Here is a 23,111-nt window from a genome sequence, read left to right on the forward strand (position 1 = left end):
ATGAAAAGAAAAATGTACACCAATAGAAAAGAATAGAGAGCCTAGAAATAAATCCACAAACCTAGTCAATTTATTTTTGATAAGGGTACCATGAATACATACTAAGGAAAGGATAGTCAATCCAACATAGTGCTGGAAAAAATGAACACGCCAACAGAATGAAACTGGGCCCTTATTTTACACCATACACAAAAACCAAATCAAAATAGACTAAACACTTAACATAAGACCTGAAACTGTAAATCTACTAGGAGAAAGCATAGGCTCCTAAGCTCTAAGTCCCAGATCAATTTATAGGAAAGTATAAACTTGAAGAATATGCTAGCAGCATATTGCAATACTTATCTATATTTTTATTTTAATTTCCCAACAATTGTTGTAATACATTGCTCAGAAAGGTTATGCACCTTACCCAAACTACCAAAGAGAGCTGTGATTAAAAACCAGATTAAACCCCCAAATCCATTTTAAGTACCATGCTGTAATGCCTCAAAAGGAGCTCAATCTCTCCAAGAGGTACTATATAAACTTGGGAGAAGAGTGACAGCATAATTTTTAAAAACTTCATTTACCTTCAGGGGACGCAGAGCGCCACAAAATTTTGTCCACCAGCTGTTTTCAATGAATTCTAAATGCCTCTCTCTCTTCTTAAGTGTTCGTAACCTTTCTTCAAATTGTTTTAAGGCGCGTTTATCCCTTGCTGGCAAAGGTCGACCATCTTTGCTCTGCAAATAACAGAACAAAATAAAAGTTTTACCATTAACATCTTAATAAAGTACCCAGCAGATTTAGCAGATCAGGCAACAAAACTTTTTCAGGATGGACACTCTTTAGGCAAATTTACAAACTAAAAAAAACCTGACAACTGCAATATGACAATAAACATAGGATAACCAAGGTCAGCATAAAAATGTGGATGTGTGTACATTTATGCCTACCTTCCTCTTGATCCCAATACATGGTAGAGTTATGTGGAGAGAGATAACCATTTGTAAAAACATTCCACAAAAAGTATGTTTGATAAGAAGTGTTAACTACTATGTACTTTGCTCAATGATTCTCCCTCCTCTCCAAACTCACTGTATCACTTATTTCAATATATTTGGCTCTGCCCCTTCCCTCTCTTTAGTCAAGTGGTTATGTTACCTGAACTGATGCTTCTCAGCCCAATTCAAATGCTAGCAGAATGAAGCAACACAAGCACAGATGGCATACAGAGGTTTTTGTAACAATTGCTAAGAACAGATACTTCCTTGTTTTCCAAGTACTTTGGCAAATGAGTCAAGCTTTCTTTGGCCAACCTATCTGACAGATAATTTCCATCTATTTTTACGTGACACTTTCTGTAACCATGAGCAGTACCTTTCTCATCATATCTCATAGATACACTTTCCCACTGAACTCTCCTGCTCCTGTCTTCAATTGGGTACAAAAATAAAACAACTACTAAATACAGAAAAGGTAAAATATAAAATTGTTTTTATCAGCAGGAACAAGAAAAATATTTGTATAGGATTACATTTTTAAAGTGTAGATACATTAGGTATCACAATGTCTTTAATATTCCTATTAAGGTTTAAATAGGTTCCTAGCAGATACACAACATATTGCTCTTCCCATATATCCTAGTGCAGCCTCAATTTGAAATCATAACTATAATGCAGAGAATACCTATGTAACCTTTAATAAAAAGATTTACACAGTTACAACAATCTCTTCACATATCAGCATCACTATGATCTTCTGGAACCAATCATCCTCTCCCACGCCTTATCTTGTTGCTTGTCAAACTTCATGCATAAGAATCACTTGGAAAGTTTGTTAAATACAGATATCTAGGCCCTATCCCCAGAGGATATGATTTTGTAGGTCTTGGGTGGAGCCTAGAATTTGAATTTCTACCAAATTTCCAGGAGATGCAGATGCTACTAGTCCAGAGACCACACATTACATACTACAGACTATACTCCATTCCTCTAAGTACATCGGGTATTATCACTGGATCCCAGAAAACGAAAACTAAGAGGGATTTTCTGAAGATCAGAGTAATAAAATGAACACTCCCTTCTGGAAGATAAATCCAGGTAACAATACTTCAAGTGTGTGGTATGAGAAGGATTCGGCACTTTATATCTTACCCATAACAATTTTCCCTAAAATTTCCATTATCGTATCAAAAGGATACTACAAATGAGGTAATTTTGTCTCAATGCTGGCGTTCACTATTTTAGAAAAAAAAATAGTAAACTGATTAAAGGATCCACTTGAAACAAACCCAAGTTATCTGCCTACTTGGTGAATGCTTCAGTGGAATGAGGGATGAATTTCCATTCTGCATTGCCAATTGACTAAACGAATATAAGAATAATTTTGATCAGAGAAACAAATACTAAGATGTAAACTCAGCAGTGAACATCTACCTCATTTGAAAGAAAAAATGTAGTTATACAGGTTAAAATGTAGTTAAAGGGTATAACAAACCCCTGGTTAAGAAAAAAAGTAAAACATGAAAGCTTCCCTTCACACTGTCTGTCTCCAATTACCATATTGCCATTCCCCTTTCCTATGGTTTTTACTGTTAAGCAGTTAAATATCCTTCAGCAAATTTTCTATTTACACACACACACACACATATACAAATGTATTTACGATGCCTTATTATATGTTAGTAATTTTTCCTGATCTTCTCCCTCCTTCCACCCTCTGCCCTCCAGTGGGCCCTAGTATGCACTGTTCCCCTCTATGTGTCCATGTGTTCTCATCACTTAGCTTCCATTTGTGAGAACATGCAGTATTAGATTTTCTGTTCATGTGTTAGTTTGCTAAGGATAATGGCCTCCAGCTCCCTCCATGTCCCTGCAAGGGACATGATCTCATTTTTTTATAGCTGCATACTATTCCATGGTGCATATGTAACACATTTTCTTTATGCAGTCTACCATTGATGAGCATTTAGGTTGATTCCATGTCTTTGCTATTGTGAATAGTGCTGCAGTGAACATTTGTGTGCATGTGTCTTTATCGCAGAATGCTTTATATTCCTCTGGGTATATACCCACTAATAGGATTGCTGGGGTTGGATGGTAGTCCTACTTTTAGTTCTTTGTGGAATTGCCATACTACTTTCCACAATGGTTGAACTAATTTGCACTTCTACCAACAGTGTATAAGCGTTCTCTTTTCTCAGCAACCTTGCTGGCATCTGTTATTTTCTGACTTTTTAATAACAGCCATTCTGACTGGTATGAGATGGTATCTCATTGTGGTTTTTATTTGCATTTCTCTAATGGTCAGTGATGCTGAGCTTTTTTCATATGATTGGCCACATGTATGTCTTCTTTTGAGAAGTGTCTTGAGCACCTTTCTTGTGCATAAAACTGGTCTTCTCTTTTTATATTTATTTTTCATAAATCTTCTGAATAACTCTTTGAGGCTGATAATAGTATTATATTTATTAAATGAGAAAAAAAAGGCCTACAGATGTTATGTGCACAATCAGTAGAGCTAGATTTTGAACTGAGATAGTCTAATTTTACATGACATAATTCTTCAAGCTACGTATAGATTTATAAATATATCTCATTCCTTTTCATCATTGCACATTACAAGATGGTATCTAGATTTAACAACTTATTTTGAACATGCAGATTATTTCCTTTTTAAATTTTTGTTGAGGGCCATTAACAATGTGCCATAAACATTCTTATATACCTGGGTACAAACATGTACATACAATTCAGCAGGATAATTTCCTAGAGGTAAACTGTTAGATTAAACTTTAATTATTAAATAAATATTTAATTATTAATTAATTTTAAATATTAAAATACATATGTATTTATATGTACAGGCACATGTCACAACATTCAATTTTCTTTAAAAAGTTGTATATTTTATATACTCACAAACAGTCTATCTAATCCCCAAATTCTGATAAAAATTTGACACAGATGAAAATTTAAAAGAGGTCCAAAGAATTTTTAAAAAATATATTGAGTTGTTCTCGACATATATTATTATTTTACAGTTTGTGGCTACTGTGAATGGGATTATTTTGTATTACATCTTCCAACTAATGATTTTTATGTTTACATCTAGGCACTGTGATAAACTCTTATTAGTTCTACTAGTTTGTCACTTGATTATTTTAGATTATCATGGTAGATGATATTCGCCAACAAAAAACGTTATTTTCCTTTTTCCCCCTCCTCTCCATGCTTATATGTAAATTCTAAATTATTTCTTATCTGACTCACATTGCCAGATATATGCTAAAAGTAACAAGGATACTAGCATTACTCCTATATTTGACGTTAATGGGAATGTTTCTATTCTTTCACTATTAAGTATTATGCTCATTACAGGCTTCCTTTCCATATTTTCTTATCTTTATTTTGAAAAGACTTTTTAAAAAAATGTAACTACAAATTAACTTTTAGCAAATACTCTGACATCTACTAAGATGTTTATATTTCACATTTAATCTCAATATATTAAACTACTTTAATGTATTTTCTGATGTATCATGTTTGCATTTCTGAGATAAACCTAATCTGATGATTATGAAATATTCTCTTATCATAGCACAGGTTTTGAATTGCTATTCTTTGTTTGTTTGTTTGTTTTTAAACAGGGTCTTGCTCCATCATCCGGATAGGCTGGAGTGCAGCGGCACGATCATGGATCACTGCAGCCGCAACTTCCTGGGCTCAAGTGATCGTCCCAACTCAGTCTCCCAAGTAGTTGGGACTATAGGCATGCCACTACACCTAGCTAAGTTTTTGTATTTTTTTTTGTAGAGATGGGGTTTTGCCATACTGCCCAGGCTGGTACCAAAATCCTAAGCTCAAGCAATCTGGGACTACAGGTGTGAGCCACCAGTACGTACCTAGCCACTTATATTTTATTTGTATTAAAATATTTGCTTCTACTTTCATAAGAAAGCCGGTATATGGTTTTCTTTTTTGTGTGCTGTTATTGTCTGGTTTATTTATCAGAATCATACTAGCTTAGGAGAAAAATTTAGAGGACTTGCCATTTTTTTACCATGATCTTTGAGTAAGATTTATCTGTTACTTGAAGATGACAGAGGAAGAAAAACTTTTTACAGTATTTTTAGAAGTACATTTAATTGGCAAGGGGTTACATGTAATCTTTAGCTTATTCAACTAGTAAATAAAACTTGAACATAAATATTATAGTAAAATATAATATTATAAACGATGATACCTGAGAACTAATAAGATCTTGATCATACATAAGAAAAACTTTTGTTTTTTAAGTGTTAGAACAATGATAGAAATTCTCAAATTGCTAGTGTCCTACATTACACAGAAGACAAATTTTTAAAAATATAGACATGGTTTTGTAAGGATACTGTATTAGTCCATTCTTATGCTGCTATAAAGAACTACTCGAGACTGGGTACTTTATAAAGGAAAAAGGTTTGATTGACTCACAGTCCCACAGGGCTGGGAGGCCTCAGGAAACTTACAATCATAGCAGAAGGGTAAGCAAACACATCCTTCTTCACATGGCGGCAGGAAGGAGAAGTACCAAAGGGGGAAAGCCTCCTTATAAAGCCATCAGACCTCATGAGAACTCACTCACTATCATGAGAACACCATGAGGGTAACTGCCCCCATGACTCAATTACCTCCCACTGGGTCCCTCCCACAACACGGGGGATTATTGGAACTACAATTCAAGATAAGATTTAAGTGAGGACACAACCAAACTGCACCGGATATGCTGCAAAAAATTCAAACAATGTAAAAAGTTATGGGGTTGACAATGTCTAAGTCATATCAGAAAGCAGTTCTAAGACAAAGTAGTTTTATGCTTCCCAATTACACCAAAACATCAACTCACTTTTGATTTAATCGTTTGAATGTGTTGTTCTACTTCTTCAATGTCTTCAGTGTTTTCTAAACGTTCATAAGCAGCGCTTCTAGTGCCTTTTATCAGATTTAAAGGTAACGCAGACATGCCATAGGCCTAAAAGAAAAACAATTGAAATGTTTTAGAAATAATGTTTCAAACATATTATACACAATTTTAGGCTAAAAATGTCTTTTAAAGTCATAAGAGTCAGCAGTTGTGAAAGAGTACAGTCACTGAAAATGTGGTATATGGGAGTGAACATTATATTGTCTCATAATTCTCCCATTTATTTTGCATTAAACAGAGTCAAATTTATAATACTATTCCTCAAAGGTTAAGTTGCAAATTTACTGTAAATTTACTGTACAATACTTTATATCAAAGTAATAATTACAAATTCAGACTAATCGAAGGTTAAGATACTATAAATTAGTAAAAAATTTAAAAAAATGATTTTCTATAAAAAACAATTTTCTCCAAGTATATATAGTAAACGTTTGGTAAAATAAGTATTTTAATATATACATGTTATTTGATTAGCATACCAATTATCTACATTATAAAGTTTATTTAAAAGTTCTAAATATTTATAACCAATCTTTTCGCTAAGTATTTTAAATATTTTCCAAGTAATTTTAACTTATTAATCAGCATTAAGAATAAACATGTTATTATATATACTACCCAATTTCATATTCCAGTCCCAAATGACAGCTTTTTAATATAACCATTAATAATACTTAATGGCATCTGCTACATAACCATTATTCAGAATCATTACTGACCATATTTCCTTAGCAGAAACACTGACAACTATCACCTCCTGGTGGCAGCAACAAACTCTGAAGTGGATACTACATTATGTACTTAAATGTTTTTCGCTTTCCTTCTGGCACACTTTATCCAGTGCCCCCTGTTAGATGGGCCATGAGATTGAGTTCAGGACAATGAATGTGAGCAGAAGTGATAAATGCCACTTTTTAGGCGTGACCCCAAACACCAAAATATCCTGGGTGATCCTGAATGCTTTTTCTCATGCTCTCTGCTACCTAGCTGTCAACTCCAAGAATGACTTAAGATACCTTTAGTGTTAATTTTAATTACTTTAATATTCTAATATTCTTCACTAAGTCTCTTTTATGCAATGATTAAACATTGCTTAAACCACAATTCAAATAGCAAAGCATAAATTCTAACAAATCAGCTTTTTTTTTAATTAAGGGAGAAGAACAAAAAACATGAATAAAAATTATCCTGAAATCAACTAGTTCTATCATGTAATATCAACTCTACAGTATGTTGTATTTAGATACTTACCTAGCTGAAATTATTACCCAATATCCAAATCCTTGTATTTCCAAAGGAGAAACCCTTAAAAAACCTTGCACTTTAAATATTATTAAAACATAAGTTAGTATTCTCATTATTTCCCTTTTATCCCAAAAAAGGACGGGGTGGAAGAAGATTCTGTTACTATTAGATGAAAATGTAATTTGGATACCGTACACTTTAAGTATCCCTCATCTTAAATGGCTGGGACTAGAAGTGTTTTGGATTTCAGAATTTTTTGGACTTTTGGTATATTTGGTATATTTGGTATATTTTGGTATATTTGGTATATTTTTTGGACTTTTGGTATATTTGGTATATTGAGCATCCCTAATCTGAAAATCCAACATCTGAAATGCTCCAAGAGAGATGAAACAAGATGGTGGAATAGAAGCCTACACCATTCATCTTCCTCACTGGAAAACCACATTTTAATATCTACACACAGAAAAGTACTGTCACAAGAACCAAAAATCCAGTAAGCAATCACAGTACCTGGTTTTAACTTCATATTACTAAAAGAGGCATTGAGGAGGTCAGGAGAGACAGTCTTGAATCACCAATGCCACCCCTCCGCCATCCCCCAGCAGCAGCCATGAGGCACCATGGAAAGAGAATCTTTTCGCTTTCAGGAGGGACAGCACAGTGACTGAGGGGACTTTACACTGAACTCAGTGCTGTCCTATCACCGTTGACAATATAGCCATACTGGGCTCAGCTAGTGCCCATGCATAGAAGGAACATTTGCACCAACACCAGCCAGAGGGGAATCACTCATCCCAGTGGTTGGAACTGGAGTTTCTCAGCAAGCCTTGCTACTGTGGGCAAAATGCTCTGGCATCCTAGGTAAACTCAAAAGGCAGTCTAAGAAACAAGGACTGCAATTCCTAGTCAACTCCTAGTGCTAGGCTGGGCTTACAGTGGACTAGGGTGGCATGTGACCCAGGGAGACACCAGCTAAGGGAGTGCTTGCACCATGCCTCTCCCAACCCCATGAAGTGCAGCTCACCTCAACAAAGGTGACTCTTTCCTTTGGCCTGAGGAAAGGAGAGGTAAGAGTAAAGAGAACTTTGTTTTGCATCTTGGATACCAGCATGGCCACAACAGGATACTGTGCCAGAGTCGTCAGGCCCCCATTCCAGGGCCTAGCTCACAGATGACATTTCTAGACACACCTTGGACCAAAAGGGGATCTGCTGCCTTGAAGGGTAGGCAGGATTGATTACCTGCTGACTAAAGAGCCCCTGGTCCCTCAATAACCAGCAGTGTTATCTACCAAGCACATTGTGGGCCTTTGACTCTGGGACATGCTGGCTTCAGGGGTGACCCAGCACATTCCCAGCTATGGTGGCTATGGTAAAAGACTCCTTCTGTCTGAGAAAAGTAAAGGGGACTTTGTCTTGCACCTCAGGTACCAGCTCAGCCACAGTAAGGCAGAGCAACAAGCAGACTCTTGAAGTCCCCAAGTCAAGATCTAGACTCTTAGAGGACAGCATTTTTAGACATGCCCTGTCCAGAAGGGAGCCCATTGCCCTGCAGGCTGAGTCTCAGGCCTGGCAGCATTCACCACAAGCTGTCAGAAGAGCCCTTGGGCTTTAAGTGAACATTAGCAGTGGCCTGGTGGAACCCCATGGAACAGTGTCGATGGTGGCCACAGGGAGAGACTCCTCTGCCTGTGGAAAGGGGAGGGAAGAGCAAGTTGGACTTTGTATTGTGGTGGTGTGAATGTCAGCTTAGCCACAGATCATCAGGTAAACTGCTAAGGTTTTTACTCCAATTCCTGGCTCCCAGACAGCATCTCAGTAGAAACCTTACAGGCCAGCAGAGAACAGCATGACATACTTAAAGTGCTGAAGATAGAAAAATTTTACCCTAGAATAGTATATCCAGTGAAAATATCTTTCAAGTATGAAGGATAAAGATCTTCCCAGAGAAACAAAAGCTAAGAGACTTCATTAACACCAGACCTGCCCTGCAAGAAATGGCTAAAGGGAGTTCTTCAATCTGAAACAAAAGGATATTAATGAGCAAGAAGAAATCATGTGAAGGTACAAAATTCACTGGAACAGTAAGCACACAGAAAAACAAAGAATAGTATAACACTACAATGGTGGTGTGTAAACTAGTCTTGTCTTAAGTAGAAAACTAAATGATGAACCAATCAAAAAAAAAAAAAACTTTTCAAGACACAGGCAGTACAATGAGACGTAAAGAGAAACAACAAAAAGTTTAAAAGCAGGAGGATAAAGTTAAAATGTAGCGCTTCTATTTGTTTTCTTTTTGTGTGTTTGTATATGTAGTCAGTGTTAAGTTGTCATCAGTTTAAAATAATGGGTTATAAAATAGCATACGCAAGCCTTGTGGTAACCTCAAATTAAATAACATAAAAACATAAAGGCAAGACATTAAAGCATACTACCAGACAAAATCACCTTCACTAAAAGGAAGATAAGAAAGAAAGAAAGAAGGGCGGATCGTAAAATAACCAGAATATAAATAACAAAATGGCAGAAGTCCTTACGTATCAGTAACAACACTGAATGTAAATGGACTAAACTCTCCAATCAAAAGACATAGACTGATTGAATGGATAAGAAATCCAAGACCCATTGATCTGTTGCCTACAAGAAATACATTTCACCTACAAAGACATATACAGACTGGAATGGAAAAAGATATTCCATGCCAATGGCAACAAAAAAAGAACAAAAGTAACTATGTTTATATTGGGGAACATAGATTTCAAGGCAAAAAACTGTATGAAAAGAGAAAGAAGGTCATTATATAGTGATAAGGGGGTCAATTCAGCAAGAGGATATAACAATTATAAATGCACCCAACACTGGAGCACCCAGATATATAAAGCAAATATTATTAGAGTTAGAGAGACAGACCCCAATACATTAACAATGGAGACTTCAACACCCCAATTTCAGTACTGGACAGATCTCTCAGACAGAAAATCAGCAAAGAAACATCAGACTTAACCTGCACTACAAAATAAATGGACCTAATAGACATTTAAAGAACATTTCATCCAGTGTCTGTGGAATACATATTCTTTTCCTTAGCACATGGATCATTCCCAAGGATAAACCATATGTTAGGTTATAAAACAAATCTTAACACATTCACAAAAATTGAAATAATATCAAGCATCTTCTCTGACCACAATGGAACAAAGCTACAAATCAGTAACAAAAGGAATTTAGAGAACTATACAAACACATGGAAATTAAACAATATGCTCCTAAATGACCAGTGGGTCAATGAAGAAATTAAAAAAGAAATTGAAAGAGTTCTTGAAACAAATGATAATGGAAACACAACATACCAAAACCTACAGGATACAGCGAAAGTAGCAGTAAGAGGGAAAATTACAGCTCTAAGTGCCTAAATCAAAAAAGAAGAAAAACTTCAAACAAATACTGTAATGATGCATTTTAAAGAAATGAAAAATAAAGAAAAAACCACACCCAAAATTAGGAGAAGGAAAGAAATAAAGATCAGAGCAGAAATAAATGAATTTGGAATAAAACAATAAAAAAGATAGATGAAACAAAAAGTTGGTTTTTTAAAAAGAAAAAATTGACAAACCTTTAGCCAGACTAAGAAAAAGACAGAACCCAAATAAATAAAATAAAAGATGAAAATGGAAACATTACAACTGATACCACAGAAATTGAAAGGATCATTAGTGGCTACTATGAACAACTAATTATATGCCAACAAATTGGAAAATATAAAAGAAATGGATAAATTCATAGACACATACAACCTACCAAACTCGAACCATGAAGAAATCCAAATCCTGAACAGACCAGTAATAAGTAATGAGTAACGAGATCAAAACTGTAATAAAAAGCCTCCCAATAAAGGAAAGCCCAGGACCTACTGCTGATCCACTGCCGAATTCTATCAAACATTTAATGAAGAACTAATATCAGTCCTACTCAAACTGCTCCAAAATATGGAGGAGGAGGGAATAGTTCTAGTTTCATTCTATAAGACCCTGATACCAAAACCAAAGACACATTAAAAAAAAAAAAAACTACAGGCCAATATTCCTGAATATTCATACAAAAACCCCTACCATATATTAGCAAACCAAATTCAACATCAGAAAGATCATTCATTATGACCAAGTGGGATTTATCCCTGAGATGCAAGGGATGGTTCATTTGATTTGTATTTGTTGAACCATCCCTTGCACCTCAGGGATAAATCCCACTTGGTCATAATGAATGATCTTTCTAATCAATCGTTGTAATACATCATATCAAGAGAATGAAGGATGAAAACCCCATGATCATTTCAATTGATGCTGAAAAAGCATTTGATAATGTTCAACATCCTTTCATGATAAAAACCCTCAAAAAACTGAGTATGGAAGGAATATACCTCAATGTAATAAAAGCCATATATGTGAGGTCCACAGCTAGTATCACACTGAATGGTGAAAAACTGAAAGCCTTTCTTCTTAGTTCTGGAGCAAGACAAGGATGCTCACTTTCAACACTGCTATTCAACATGAAAGTCCTAGCTGGGGCAATCAGACAAGACAAATAAAGAAAGGGCATACAAACTGGAAAGGAAAAAGTCAAACTACCTTTGTTTGCAATGATATAATTTTATATTTGGAAAAACTTAAAGACTCCACCAAAAAACTATTATAACTGACAAGCAAATTCAGTAAAGTTGCAAGATACAAAATCAACATACAAAAAATCAGTAGCATTTCTATATGCCAACAGTGAACAATCAGAAAAATAAATTTAAAAAAGTAAGGCCATTTACAATAGCCCCAAATAAAATTAAATAACTAGGAATTAACTTAACCAAAAAAGTGAAAGATCACTGCAATGAAAACTATAAAATACTGATGAATGAGGAAGACACCAAAAAAATGAAGAAATATTCCATGTTCATGGATTGGAAGAGTCAATATTGTTAAAATGTCCATACTACTCAAAGCAACCTACAGATTCAATGCAATCCCTATCGAAATAGCAATGACAATCTTCACACACACACACACACACACACAAAACACACACCTAAAGTGTATACAGAATCCCAAAGACCCAGAATACCAAAGCTATTCTGAGCAAAAAGAACAAAACTGGAGGAATCATATTACCTGACTTTAAATTCTATTACAGAGCTATAGTAACTAAAACAGCATGGTACTGGCATAAAAACAGACACACGGACCAATGGAACAGAACAGAGAACCCACAAACAAATCTACACACCTATGGTAAACTCATTCTTGACAAAGGTGCCAAGAACATGCATTGAGGAAAAGACGGCTTCTTCAATAAACAGTGCCAGGGAAACTGGACATCCATATGTAGAAGAATGAATCTAGACCCCTATCTCTTGCCACATACAAAAATCAAATCAAAATGAATTGAAGACCTAAGATCAAAGACCTCATACTATGAAACGACTTCAAGAAAACATTGGAGAAATTCTCCAGGACATTGGTCTGGATAAAGCTTCTTAAGTAATACCTTAGAAGTACAGGCAACCAAAGCAAAAAATGACAAATGGGATTACATCAAGCTAAAAAGTTTCTGCACAGTAAAGGGAACAGTCAACACAATTAGGAGACAAGGCACAGAATGGGAGAAAATATTTGCAAACTACCATATGACAAGTGATTAATAACCAAAATATATAAGGAGCTCAAACAACTCTACAGAAAAGAGCCTAATAACCATATTAAAAAGTGGGCAAAAGATTGGTATAAACATTTCTTAAAATAGACATACAAATGACAGACAAATGAAAAGGTGCTCAACATCACTGATCATCGGAGAAATGCAAATCAAAACTGAGATTATCATTTCACTCTGGTTAAAAGGGCTTTTATCTAAAAGTCAGGCAACAACAAATGCTGGTGAGGATGTGGAGAAAAGGGAACCCTTGTACACTGTTGGTGGGAATGTAAATTAGTACAACCACTACAGAGAATAGTTTGGAGGTTCCTCAAAAAACTAAAAATAGAGCTACTATATGATCTAGCAATCCCACTATTTGGCACATACTCAAAAGAAAGGAGATCCATATATCAAAGAGATATCTGCACTCCCATGTTTGTTGCAGCACTGTTCACAACAGCCAAGATTTGGAAACAACCTGAGTGTCCATCAACAGATGAATGGATAAAGAAAATGTGGTACATATATACAATGGAGTACTATTCAGCCATAAAAAGAGTAAGATTCTGTCATTTGCAACAGCATGGATAGAACTGGAGGTCATTATGCTAAGTGAAATAAACTAGGCACAGAAAGACAAACATCACATGTTCTGACTTATTTGTAGGATCTAAAAATCAAAACAATTGAACTCGTGGAAACAGAAAATTGAAGGATGGTTACCAGAGGCTGGGAAGGGTAGTGAGGCAGTGGGAGGCAGGTAAGGATGGTTACTAGCTACAAAAAAAAAAAAAAAAAAAAAGAGTAAGACCTAGTATTTGAAAGCACAATGGGAACTATAGTCAATAATAATTTCGTTGTACATTTTAAAATAACTGGCTGGGCAAGGTGGCACATGCCTGTAATCCCAACACTTTGGGAGGCTGAGGCGAGTGGATCACTTGAGGTTAGGAGTTTGAGAACAGCCTGGTCAACATGGTGAAATCCCATCTCTACTAAAAATGCAAAAAATTAGCCAGGTGTGGTGGCAAGCACCTGTTGTCCCAGCTACTCGGGAGGCTGAGGCAGGAGAGGGAATTTCTTGAACCCAGGTAGTGGAGGTTGCAGTGAGTTGAGATCGTGCCACTGCACTCCAGCCTGGTAACAGAGTGAGACTCTGTCTCAAAAGTAAATAATTAAATTAAATTAAATTAAATAACTAAAAGAATATAATTGGACTGTTGGTAACACAAAGTATAAATGCTTGACGGAAGAGATACCGAATTTGCCATGATGTGATTATTATGCATTGCATGCCTATACCAAAATATGTACTCCATCTATACACCTACTACGTACCCACGAAAATTAAAAATAATTTTAAAAAGTGTTCCAAGGAACATTTCTTTTGAGCTCAAAGTTTCAAATTTTGAAAGCTTTCAGATTTTGGATTTTCAGATTAGGGAGGGATACTCAACCTGTAGAGTAATTTCCCTCTAATTACCTCAATTTTTATCAAATGTATACTTTCAAAATGTATACTTTGGTGAAATATAAAAGGAAAAATATATAATTGGGTTTAAAATGTATATTGTAAAGTTGAAAAGTTACCTACTGGGTACAACATTCACAATTTGGGTGATGGCTACACTAAAAGCCTAGACTTCACCACAATGCAATATATGCATGTCAGAAATCTGCACGTGCACCCTCTAAAATATATTTTTTAAAATTAAAAGCATCTCGTTTATATTTTTAATATTAAATTCTATATCCTCAAAACATTGAAAAATACAAAGAATAAAGCCTATGGGAACCAAAGTACCTGATAGTTCCTTTAACATTTCCTTATAGGATTTTCCTATCCTTATTATCATTTTAACCTATTTAATTTGGTTATTCTAGTACTTCCATATTCTTTAAACATTATTGATAAAAAGTAACAGAATAATTTAAGACTCTGATTAATATATAGCATTAGATGATTATTTACCAATTCTCATTACTCATTGTATTAGTCCGTTCTCACATTGCTATAAAGAACTACCTGAGACTGGGTAATTTATAAAGAAAAGAGATTTAATTGGCTCACGATTCCACCAACTGTACAGGAAGCATGGTTAGGGACGCCTCAGGAAACTTACAATTGTCGCAGAGGGCAAGGGGGAAGCCAGCATGTTATATGTTGCTGGAGCAGGAAGAAGAGAGTGAAGTGGGAGGTGCTACAGATTTTTAAACACCCAGATCTCGTGAGAACTCTATCCCGAGACAGTACTACGAGGATGGTGCTGAACCATTAGACACTACCCCGATGATCCAATCACTTCCCACCAGGCCACACCGCCGACACTCGGGATCACAATTCAACATGAGATTTGGGTAGAGACAGACAGCCAAACCACATCATTCATATTATTTTCATAATCCAATAGAATGTTGCTTTTTACAACAAAATGCCATGGCAATATTTTGCTAAACCCAGCTTATATGCAGGTATGTTTCCCTGTCCTCTCAACCACCTCCAATCTAGGCCTATTTGTCCTCAATGCTTGTTATTCTGTGTTGGATGGATTAGGTTCCCTGAATGCACTAACTGCAGTACTCGATACTGTTTCCCAAGGAACCTTTTGCTCTAGTCAGTATTAACAACATGGCCCTTATTTACAGTCTACTGTCAAACACAAGGCCTTCTGAATTATCCTAAACTGGTCTGCTGGTCTCAATTTCTACAAATCCATCTTCTACACTGTTTCTAAAGTGATCTCACTCTAATACCCAAGTCAATATATGGCATTCCTCTAATTAACATCCTTTAAGATTCTACAGGACTAATAAATGTATTTTTCAAAGCATTCTGGTATGAGTTCCTAGGAATCTGGAAAGGTGCCACTAGGGCCACTACAGAAGATAAGGCAGCTAGCCATGCAGGAATCTGCTGCTACTTTAACCAGAGCAATTCTACCTGTTCCCAACCTCTATATGTATATGAACATATAAAATTGTTTTAAAAAGTTGTTTTGCTATTTTTTTAATGAAAGGTACAATTATTGGTTGGTATTGGGAAAAGACTCTAATTAATGTAATTCTGCATATAAAGCACTTCATGACCTGATCCCTACCAACTTGTTCACTTTATCTCATGCTTCTGAATTGTTCATAGTTCTTAAAACACTACAATTTTATGCTACTTTAGGCTTTGTCCAACATACACATTTTATTCCATGTAGTGCCCTCATCTAGAATGCCCACCTTCTCATCTTATTTCATTAACAACTGTTAATGCCCTTCAGGTCTCGGTTTAATTACAATATGTCTGAGAAACCTTCCCTGACTTGTAAATGTCCCTTGCTTATAACTCAATTATAACGCATAGGTATATTAACATTATTCATCTGCACATTTGTTTTATCACTAGATCTGCCAAACTTGGCTGAACAGATTTCTAGGCCAGACTAATAACAACTACAGTAGACTATTTGGTATGTAATGACTAAGTCCCAATTCTTTTTCCTCCTACCTTTGTTTCAAGAACAAACATTTATTAAATTAATAAAATAATTTCTCCAAGAAGATAATAATTGACCAATAAGCTTTTAGGAAGAGAGAGCTCTTAATTCACACAAAGTTATTTCCTTAAATGGAATTGATATAACTATTAGAAGAGCTGAACTGAATTTCTAAATAGCTTAATTTAAAATATTTTATAAAATAAAAAAGTTTCTGGTAACAACTTGCGGTAACATAAGACCAGAACAAAACACTATTTTTAAATTTTTAATTGTCCGAAGACAACAAGTAGAAGAAAGGTGCCATCGTTTGGTTACCAAGCTTTTAGCTTGTTTTTGGATTGCATTTTCAATAATTATCAGGAAATTTAACTACAATATTTAGATTATGATAAGCTTGACATAGACCTTATATAAAACATTATAACTTTTAAGGTCTTTAAACAACAATCTTTCGAACTTCACGAACTTCACTTCAGACTTTTTTTTTAATGTACAAAAAGGCTATCCTTTTCAGAAACACAAAACTTTTATTACTTACTACTGCCCTCTAGTGAATTTCCAGAAAAAAAAAATCAGAAAACTAAAGAGATTGTATAGTTTAAAATGCTTCTATTAATAGGTTGGCCCTAATTGTCTCCAAATTTATTTTGACTTCCAAGAATAAATCACCAACTCTATTTGAAAACTAAAATGTTTTAAAATAATATATACAAACTACATTCCTAATAACTTCTTTTACCGCTCAGTTTAGAATGGCACGTTTTCTTTACATATCTCTCTCCTTTATCTGGAATGATGGTTTCCAACTCTGCAGGCCTTAGATTATTGTAAAGGGTCAACACTAAATACTACCTGTAGACTTAATAAATGTCTTCCACATATTTGTGAAATCTATTATTCAAAGATGTACATGCTATTATGATTAATGAAACAACACAGGTACTCAAGACTTTCCTTTTAAGTATTCACTGAGTCTAAGAGGTATATATTTTCTTACATTTAATATCAGTGAAATTTGGATGCATCTAAAAATTGAAGGCATCATATAATTGAAGGCTAGGCAGAAGCCATGACATAGTTGTCGCTACACGCACATTCACAAATTTGGTCACAGCAAGTTACATTACAGTCACTTCAGTTGAATTACATGCATTCTTGGTACAATTATCGAGTTTAATTGCCACTTATGTCTTAAAAGATAATATGATTTGACATTAAAGCAAAAAGTTAATGTGTAAGTCAGGAGAAAGAGAATGAAGATGCATCAGTAGTAAAGAAAATATTCATTAGAATAATGGGCATAATTCTGTATTTTCTTAAAAAGCAACAGTCAAGTGCTTCATAAGCTTAAGAAAGGAAGATACCCAAAACAGAAGCATTTTTCTGCTTAGGTATATGCAAAAGGACTCCCTTCTATATGGCAAGAGAAGAAACAACAACAAAACATCTTAAATTTACAGGATAGGTGTGTTGGCGGCTTCAAAGAAAATCCCAGAGATAAGAATAGAACACACAAGAAAAGCTGCACATCAATTCTCTTGATAGCATAAAAGACAATACACTTTTTTAGCTTCTGTGTATGAGCAAAAACATGTGAAACTTGTCTTTCTGAGCCCAGCTTATTTCACCTAACACACTGACTAAAACTAATGACTAAGAGAGTAGAGGCCGTTAAGGGTAGGGAGTAGGGAGGGGAGATGAAGAGAGGCTTGATTAATGGATACAAAAGTACAGTTAAATAGACAAAATACAACCTAGTGTTCGATAGATCAGTAGGGTGACTACAGTCAACAATAATCTATTGTATATTTCCAAATAGCTAGAAGAGAATAATTCAGATATTCCTGGCATAAAGATAAATGTTTAAGGTGATGGATATTCCAATTACCGCGATTTGATCATTACACATTATATGAACATCTTAGACTATCACATGTACCTGGAAAATGTGTATACCTATTATGTATCAATAAAAGTAAAAGACAATACAGTTGGTTCCCATGTCACAATGGTTCAACTTAGGATTTTCATACTTTGTGATGGTATGAGACCATTCTTTTTTACTTTGAGTACAGTAGTCAATAAATTACATAAGAAAATATTTGATATTTTATTGTAAAATAGGCTTGGTGTTAGATAATTTTGTGCAACTGTAAGCTAATGTAAGTGTTCTGAGCATGTTTAAGATAAGCTAAACTAAGCTATTGTGTTCAGATAGGCTAAACTAAGCTATGATATTCAGTAGTTTAGGTGTATTAAATGCATTTTCAAACTTAAAATATTTTCAACTTATGATGGATTTAACAGAATGTAACTCCACTGTAAGTCAAAAACCATCTGTGTCGTATAGTAAAACATGAACATCAATAACCAATTCAAAAAGTGATATAGAATTCTCACACTCCAAATATAAAGTTTTAGGAATGCCTTTCATTTCATATTTTCCTTGTTATGAATGCAGATAAATCCAACAAATCTCACTCACTAAATATAAAACAAAGATTATAAATGATTAAGAAAAACTTGTCAGATTTTTCCTTATAGTGACACATAAAGTAATGGTGCACCTTACAATCGGTAGCGTATATTCAGTGAAATATGCTATCACATAGGCTGAGAAATTTGACTTTTAAAGGGAATTTCTTTCTCAAAATATTATTGAGAACCACTGCTGTGGTTCATAAGGTGTTGTAACATGAACTGAATGTTTGTTTTCCCCTAAAATTCGTATGTTGAAATCTAATCTCCAGTGTGATATTTGTAGGTGGAGTTTTCAAGAGATAACTGAGTCGTGAGGGTGGATCCCTTATAAATAAGATTAATGCCCTTATAAGAAGGGTCACAATAGAGCTTGCTTCCTCTCTCTCCCTGCTCTTTATCATATGAGCATAGAATGAGAAGACAGCCAACTGCAAATCAAGGAAGAGGGCCCTCACCAGACACCAGACACCTTGATGTTATACTTCCCAGTCTCTAGAACCATGAGAAATAAATGTTTTTTGTTTGAGCCACCCAGTCTATGGTACATCTGTTATACTGACCTGAACTAAGACATGGAGGCAAACCAACATTTGATGGGTACAAGAAGAAAATATTAAATGTTTTATTTCTATATTTGAATCTTTATCACTTTAATGTTCTTTAACCTATTAGTTTATATTTTACATTAAATGTACAAAGATTAGCATAATAATATGTGAATATGTATTTATAATCATAAATATCCTGGTGGACATATTTAAAGTTTTATGGATAAAGGTATATAGTAAACAATTTAGCAGTCACTGCTTCTATAGGCAGTTCACTGGTCCATACGATACATTTTGCTGAAGACATCATTATTCAACATTTCCCCACTTGGTGGCACCAAAAAATTAGAATATCTACATATATATCCGTGCCTGTTAAGTTTTACTTTTTTAAATTTAATAAGTATCAATTCCCTTTCAATGTAAGCTTAAAATAATAGGCAAACTAATATGCTGTTTGACCTTCTTCTCCTAAAGCTCACTGTCCAATTATTTGGCATTCATTAATACAGGGTACAGTAGTCAGAATCAGTAAAATTTAAATAATCAACTAGTTTCAAAAATAAACAATAATACATAACTAAGAAATTCACACTTGACTGACACATAAGATAAAAAAATTTCTCTAGCCTCAATACAAAAAAAAAATTCAGTTACAAATTCCATAACAAACATGATTTTTACATTTCATATTATATTTAGGGTCAAAGTACTCAAGTATTAATTTCCCACTCTGGGTACTTTAATTAAGATTAAACCTATTCTAGTCCTAATGCATATTTTCTATACCCTCTTTCAAGCTGCCACAAGGAAAGTCCAGTTCTCAACCTTTTCCAAGGTAAGTTAGGAGAAAACTTTGTATCCCAACTACAAGCAAATATGATAATTATACTATTTAACTACCTATCTACAATAAAACCACATATCTATAAATTGTTGGTTTTCACTGAATTTTTACTAAAATTTCGGTAAGTATTATTGGCTCATTTTTACAGATGGGGAAGCTTGGGATCAGGTAATAGATTTTAAACAAACTCAACATTCACGACCAGAGCTCAGCTATACACACCATGATGCCCCTCTTGAACAGGGTATCATCTACCATCCTCTTCCCCTCCCTCTATACACCATAGGTATTAAAACTGGCCAAATCATGGCTTGGCAGCAAAACCTGAGCTTTGAGTACTTGTAGTGCTATTCGAATGATATTATCTCTCTATCCACACTCCCCCAACCCCAACTAACCACCATTCAATTATGAATGCCTTTTTGACTTACCTTTGAATAAGAAATATTCTCACTGATCATGATACAACTGCTTTTTGCATTTGGTTTATTTTCACTGAGAGAGGAAAGAGGTGGGAACTATAGTTTGAACCATATGAAACTTTGAATATTCAACTGTTTAAGCTAATAGTGACTATTAAGTGGCCAGTAGATTCCAAGACTTGGTGGATTATTTAATTAAATCCTCACTACTTTATTACTTAAATATCATACCACTATAAAGATGAAGAAATTTAGATGGGAAAGTAGGTCAGGAGGCCCATGGACTTGAGATCCACATTTCAGCCTCTCCACACCAATTATTATAATTTTATTATTTATGCTGCTTAAAGAAAACAAATAACTGCTAGGAAGTTGGATCTTAGTGGGCTGTTACATCAGAATCTCTCCCTTGGCCTTAGGCCTTAAGTGGCCCCTCTCTACCTATTTAGCAACTCTTCTATGTGTTCCTGGTTCCCACCCTCAATCCCATTATAAGGTCCTCTGGTTATTTTATCAATATCCTTCAGCCCAGCCCTCTATACAGTAAATCATCACATAACGTCATCAATGGATTCTTGGAAACTGGGACTTTAAGTGAAATGATGTATAACAAAACCAATTTTTTTTTTTTTTGAGACGGAGTCTCGCTCTTGTCTCCCAGGCTGGAGTGAAATGGCGCAATCTCGGCTCACTGCAACCTCTGCCTGCCGAATTCAAGCGATTCTCCTGCCTCAGTCTCCCGAGTACCTGCGATTACAGGAGCCCACCACTAAGCCCGGCTAATTTTTGTATTTTTAGTAGAGATGGGGTTTTACCATGTTAGCCAGGCTGGTCTCAAACTCCTGACCTCAGGTGACCCGCCCACCTCAGTCTCCGAAAGTGCTGGGATTATAGGCGTGAGCCATTGTGCCTGGCAACAAAACCAATTTTACTACAGACTAATTGACGTAAACAAGAGCTAACTTCCTATTGCATATTTCTGGTCACAAGAACATCACCAAACTTCTAAATAAAGATTCAAAGCACTTCTAATATTAAATACTGAAATAAATGTAAGCTCTACATACATTTAGGAAAGATTAATAAAAACAAAATACTCAACTTTTGGTGAATTAGTGAGTGACGATGGTTGTGGTCATAGTGGGTTAAATTAAGGAATAAATGTTTGCAAAGTGAAAATTATAAAGAGCTCCTCCTACCACCACACAGTTCAAAAACAAAAACAAAGAAATAACAATGTTGGGCTAGCTGAACGTTTTTGTATTGCAATTATTGTTATTGCATTCATTTACTCATTCATTTTCCAAGCCACTTATTCTTAGTTCAGGGTCACGGGTGGCTGGAGCCTATCCCACCAGCTCAGGTTGCAAGGCAGGAACCAACACTGGACAGGATGCCATTCCAACTGCAGGGTGCACTCACACATACCTACACTAACTCCTACTGGCACAATTTCAGACATACCAATTCACCTAATACGCATATCTTGGGAATGTGGGAGGAAACCAGAGTACCCAGAGAAAACCCACGCAGACATGGAAACAACATGCAAACTCCACACAGTGGCCCTAGCCAGAAACTGTTCTTTTTTCACATCAACATTATAGGAAAACAACATGAAAAAAAAAAAAAGATGTTATTTGAGGACCTGCTGTATTCTAGAAAAGTGAAGTTCTTTTAAGGATAGCTTAACCAATTCAGTATGAATATTATGTCAGTTTAATTGATTTAAATAATTTTCAAAGTTTCCATTTAAATATAAAATATTAGTTTAAAATGTTTCTTTCCAATAATATCATTCCTACAAAGAAGCTCTCTTTCAAATAGTTTTAGTAACATCTTATTTTCTCCACTCCCACTCACTACCCTCATAGCTTATTTAATTCAGAGCCACCAGAGTGATACTGTTAAAATGTTTGTCAGAGCCCACGACTTTTCCATTTAAAAACTTCCAGGGGCTTCAAATCTCAATCAGTATAAACTTCAAAACCCTAACTGTGGACTATAAAGCTCACATGACATGGCCTCTTGCTACCTCTCAATGAAACTTTTACTACTCCCCCTTGTCAACTGAATTCCAGCCACAACGGCTTTGCCTCCTTGCTAGTATCTGAATATAGCATGTATGTGCCCACCTCAGGATCCTCACACTTACTCTTCTGTCATGGCTTACTTTCACTTCATTCAGGTCTCTGTTCAGATGTTAGAAACTATTCCTGATCTTTACAGTAGTCTCAGCCTCTACTACTGTCTATCTCCTTATGCTGCCTTATTTTTCCTCATAGTATCTACCAATTGACCACTGGGAGACACATCTCCACGCATCTTTCATTTCTGCATATTTTGCAAGCCAGGAGCTAACTGACCCCCCCCCCCACCCGCCGACCCACCACTTTTTTTTTTCTGTACTATCTTTTCAAAGATCTTTGTATAGCAAATAGTCTTGG

The 23,111-nt window shown here is 35.3% G+C and overlaps 1 protein-coding gene across 2 annotated transcripts in view; it reads right to left on the reverse strand.

The window, feature by feature from the left end:
* The window catches only part of LMBRD1 (LMBR1 domain containing 1), a 122,335-nt gene that overhangs the window by 38,723 nt on the left and 60,501 nt on the right, over window positions 1-23,111 (reverse strand). For both annotated transcript variants that reach the window (XM_034962304.3, XM_034962305.3), the window contains exons 8-9: window positions 5,872-5,997; window positions 573-725 (exon numbers count right to left, since the gene is read on the reverse strand). In XM_034962304.3, coding sequence (XP_034818195.3) covers window positions 573-725; window positions 5,872-5,997 — 279 coding nt within the window. The remainder of the gene's footprint in view (window positions 1-572; window positions 726-5,871; window positions 5,998-23,111) is intronic.

This window comes from Pan paniscus, chromosome 5 (assembly GCF_029289425.2).
Source record: "Pan paniscus chromosome 5, NHGRI_mPanPan1-v2.0_pri, whole genome shotgun sequence".
NCBI classification, from domain to species: domain Eukaryota; kingdom Metazoa; phylum Chordata; class Mammalia; order Primates; family Hominidae; genus Pan; species Pan paniscus.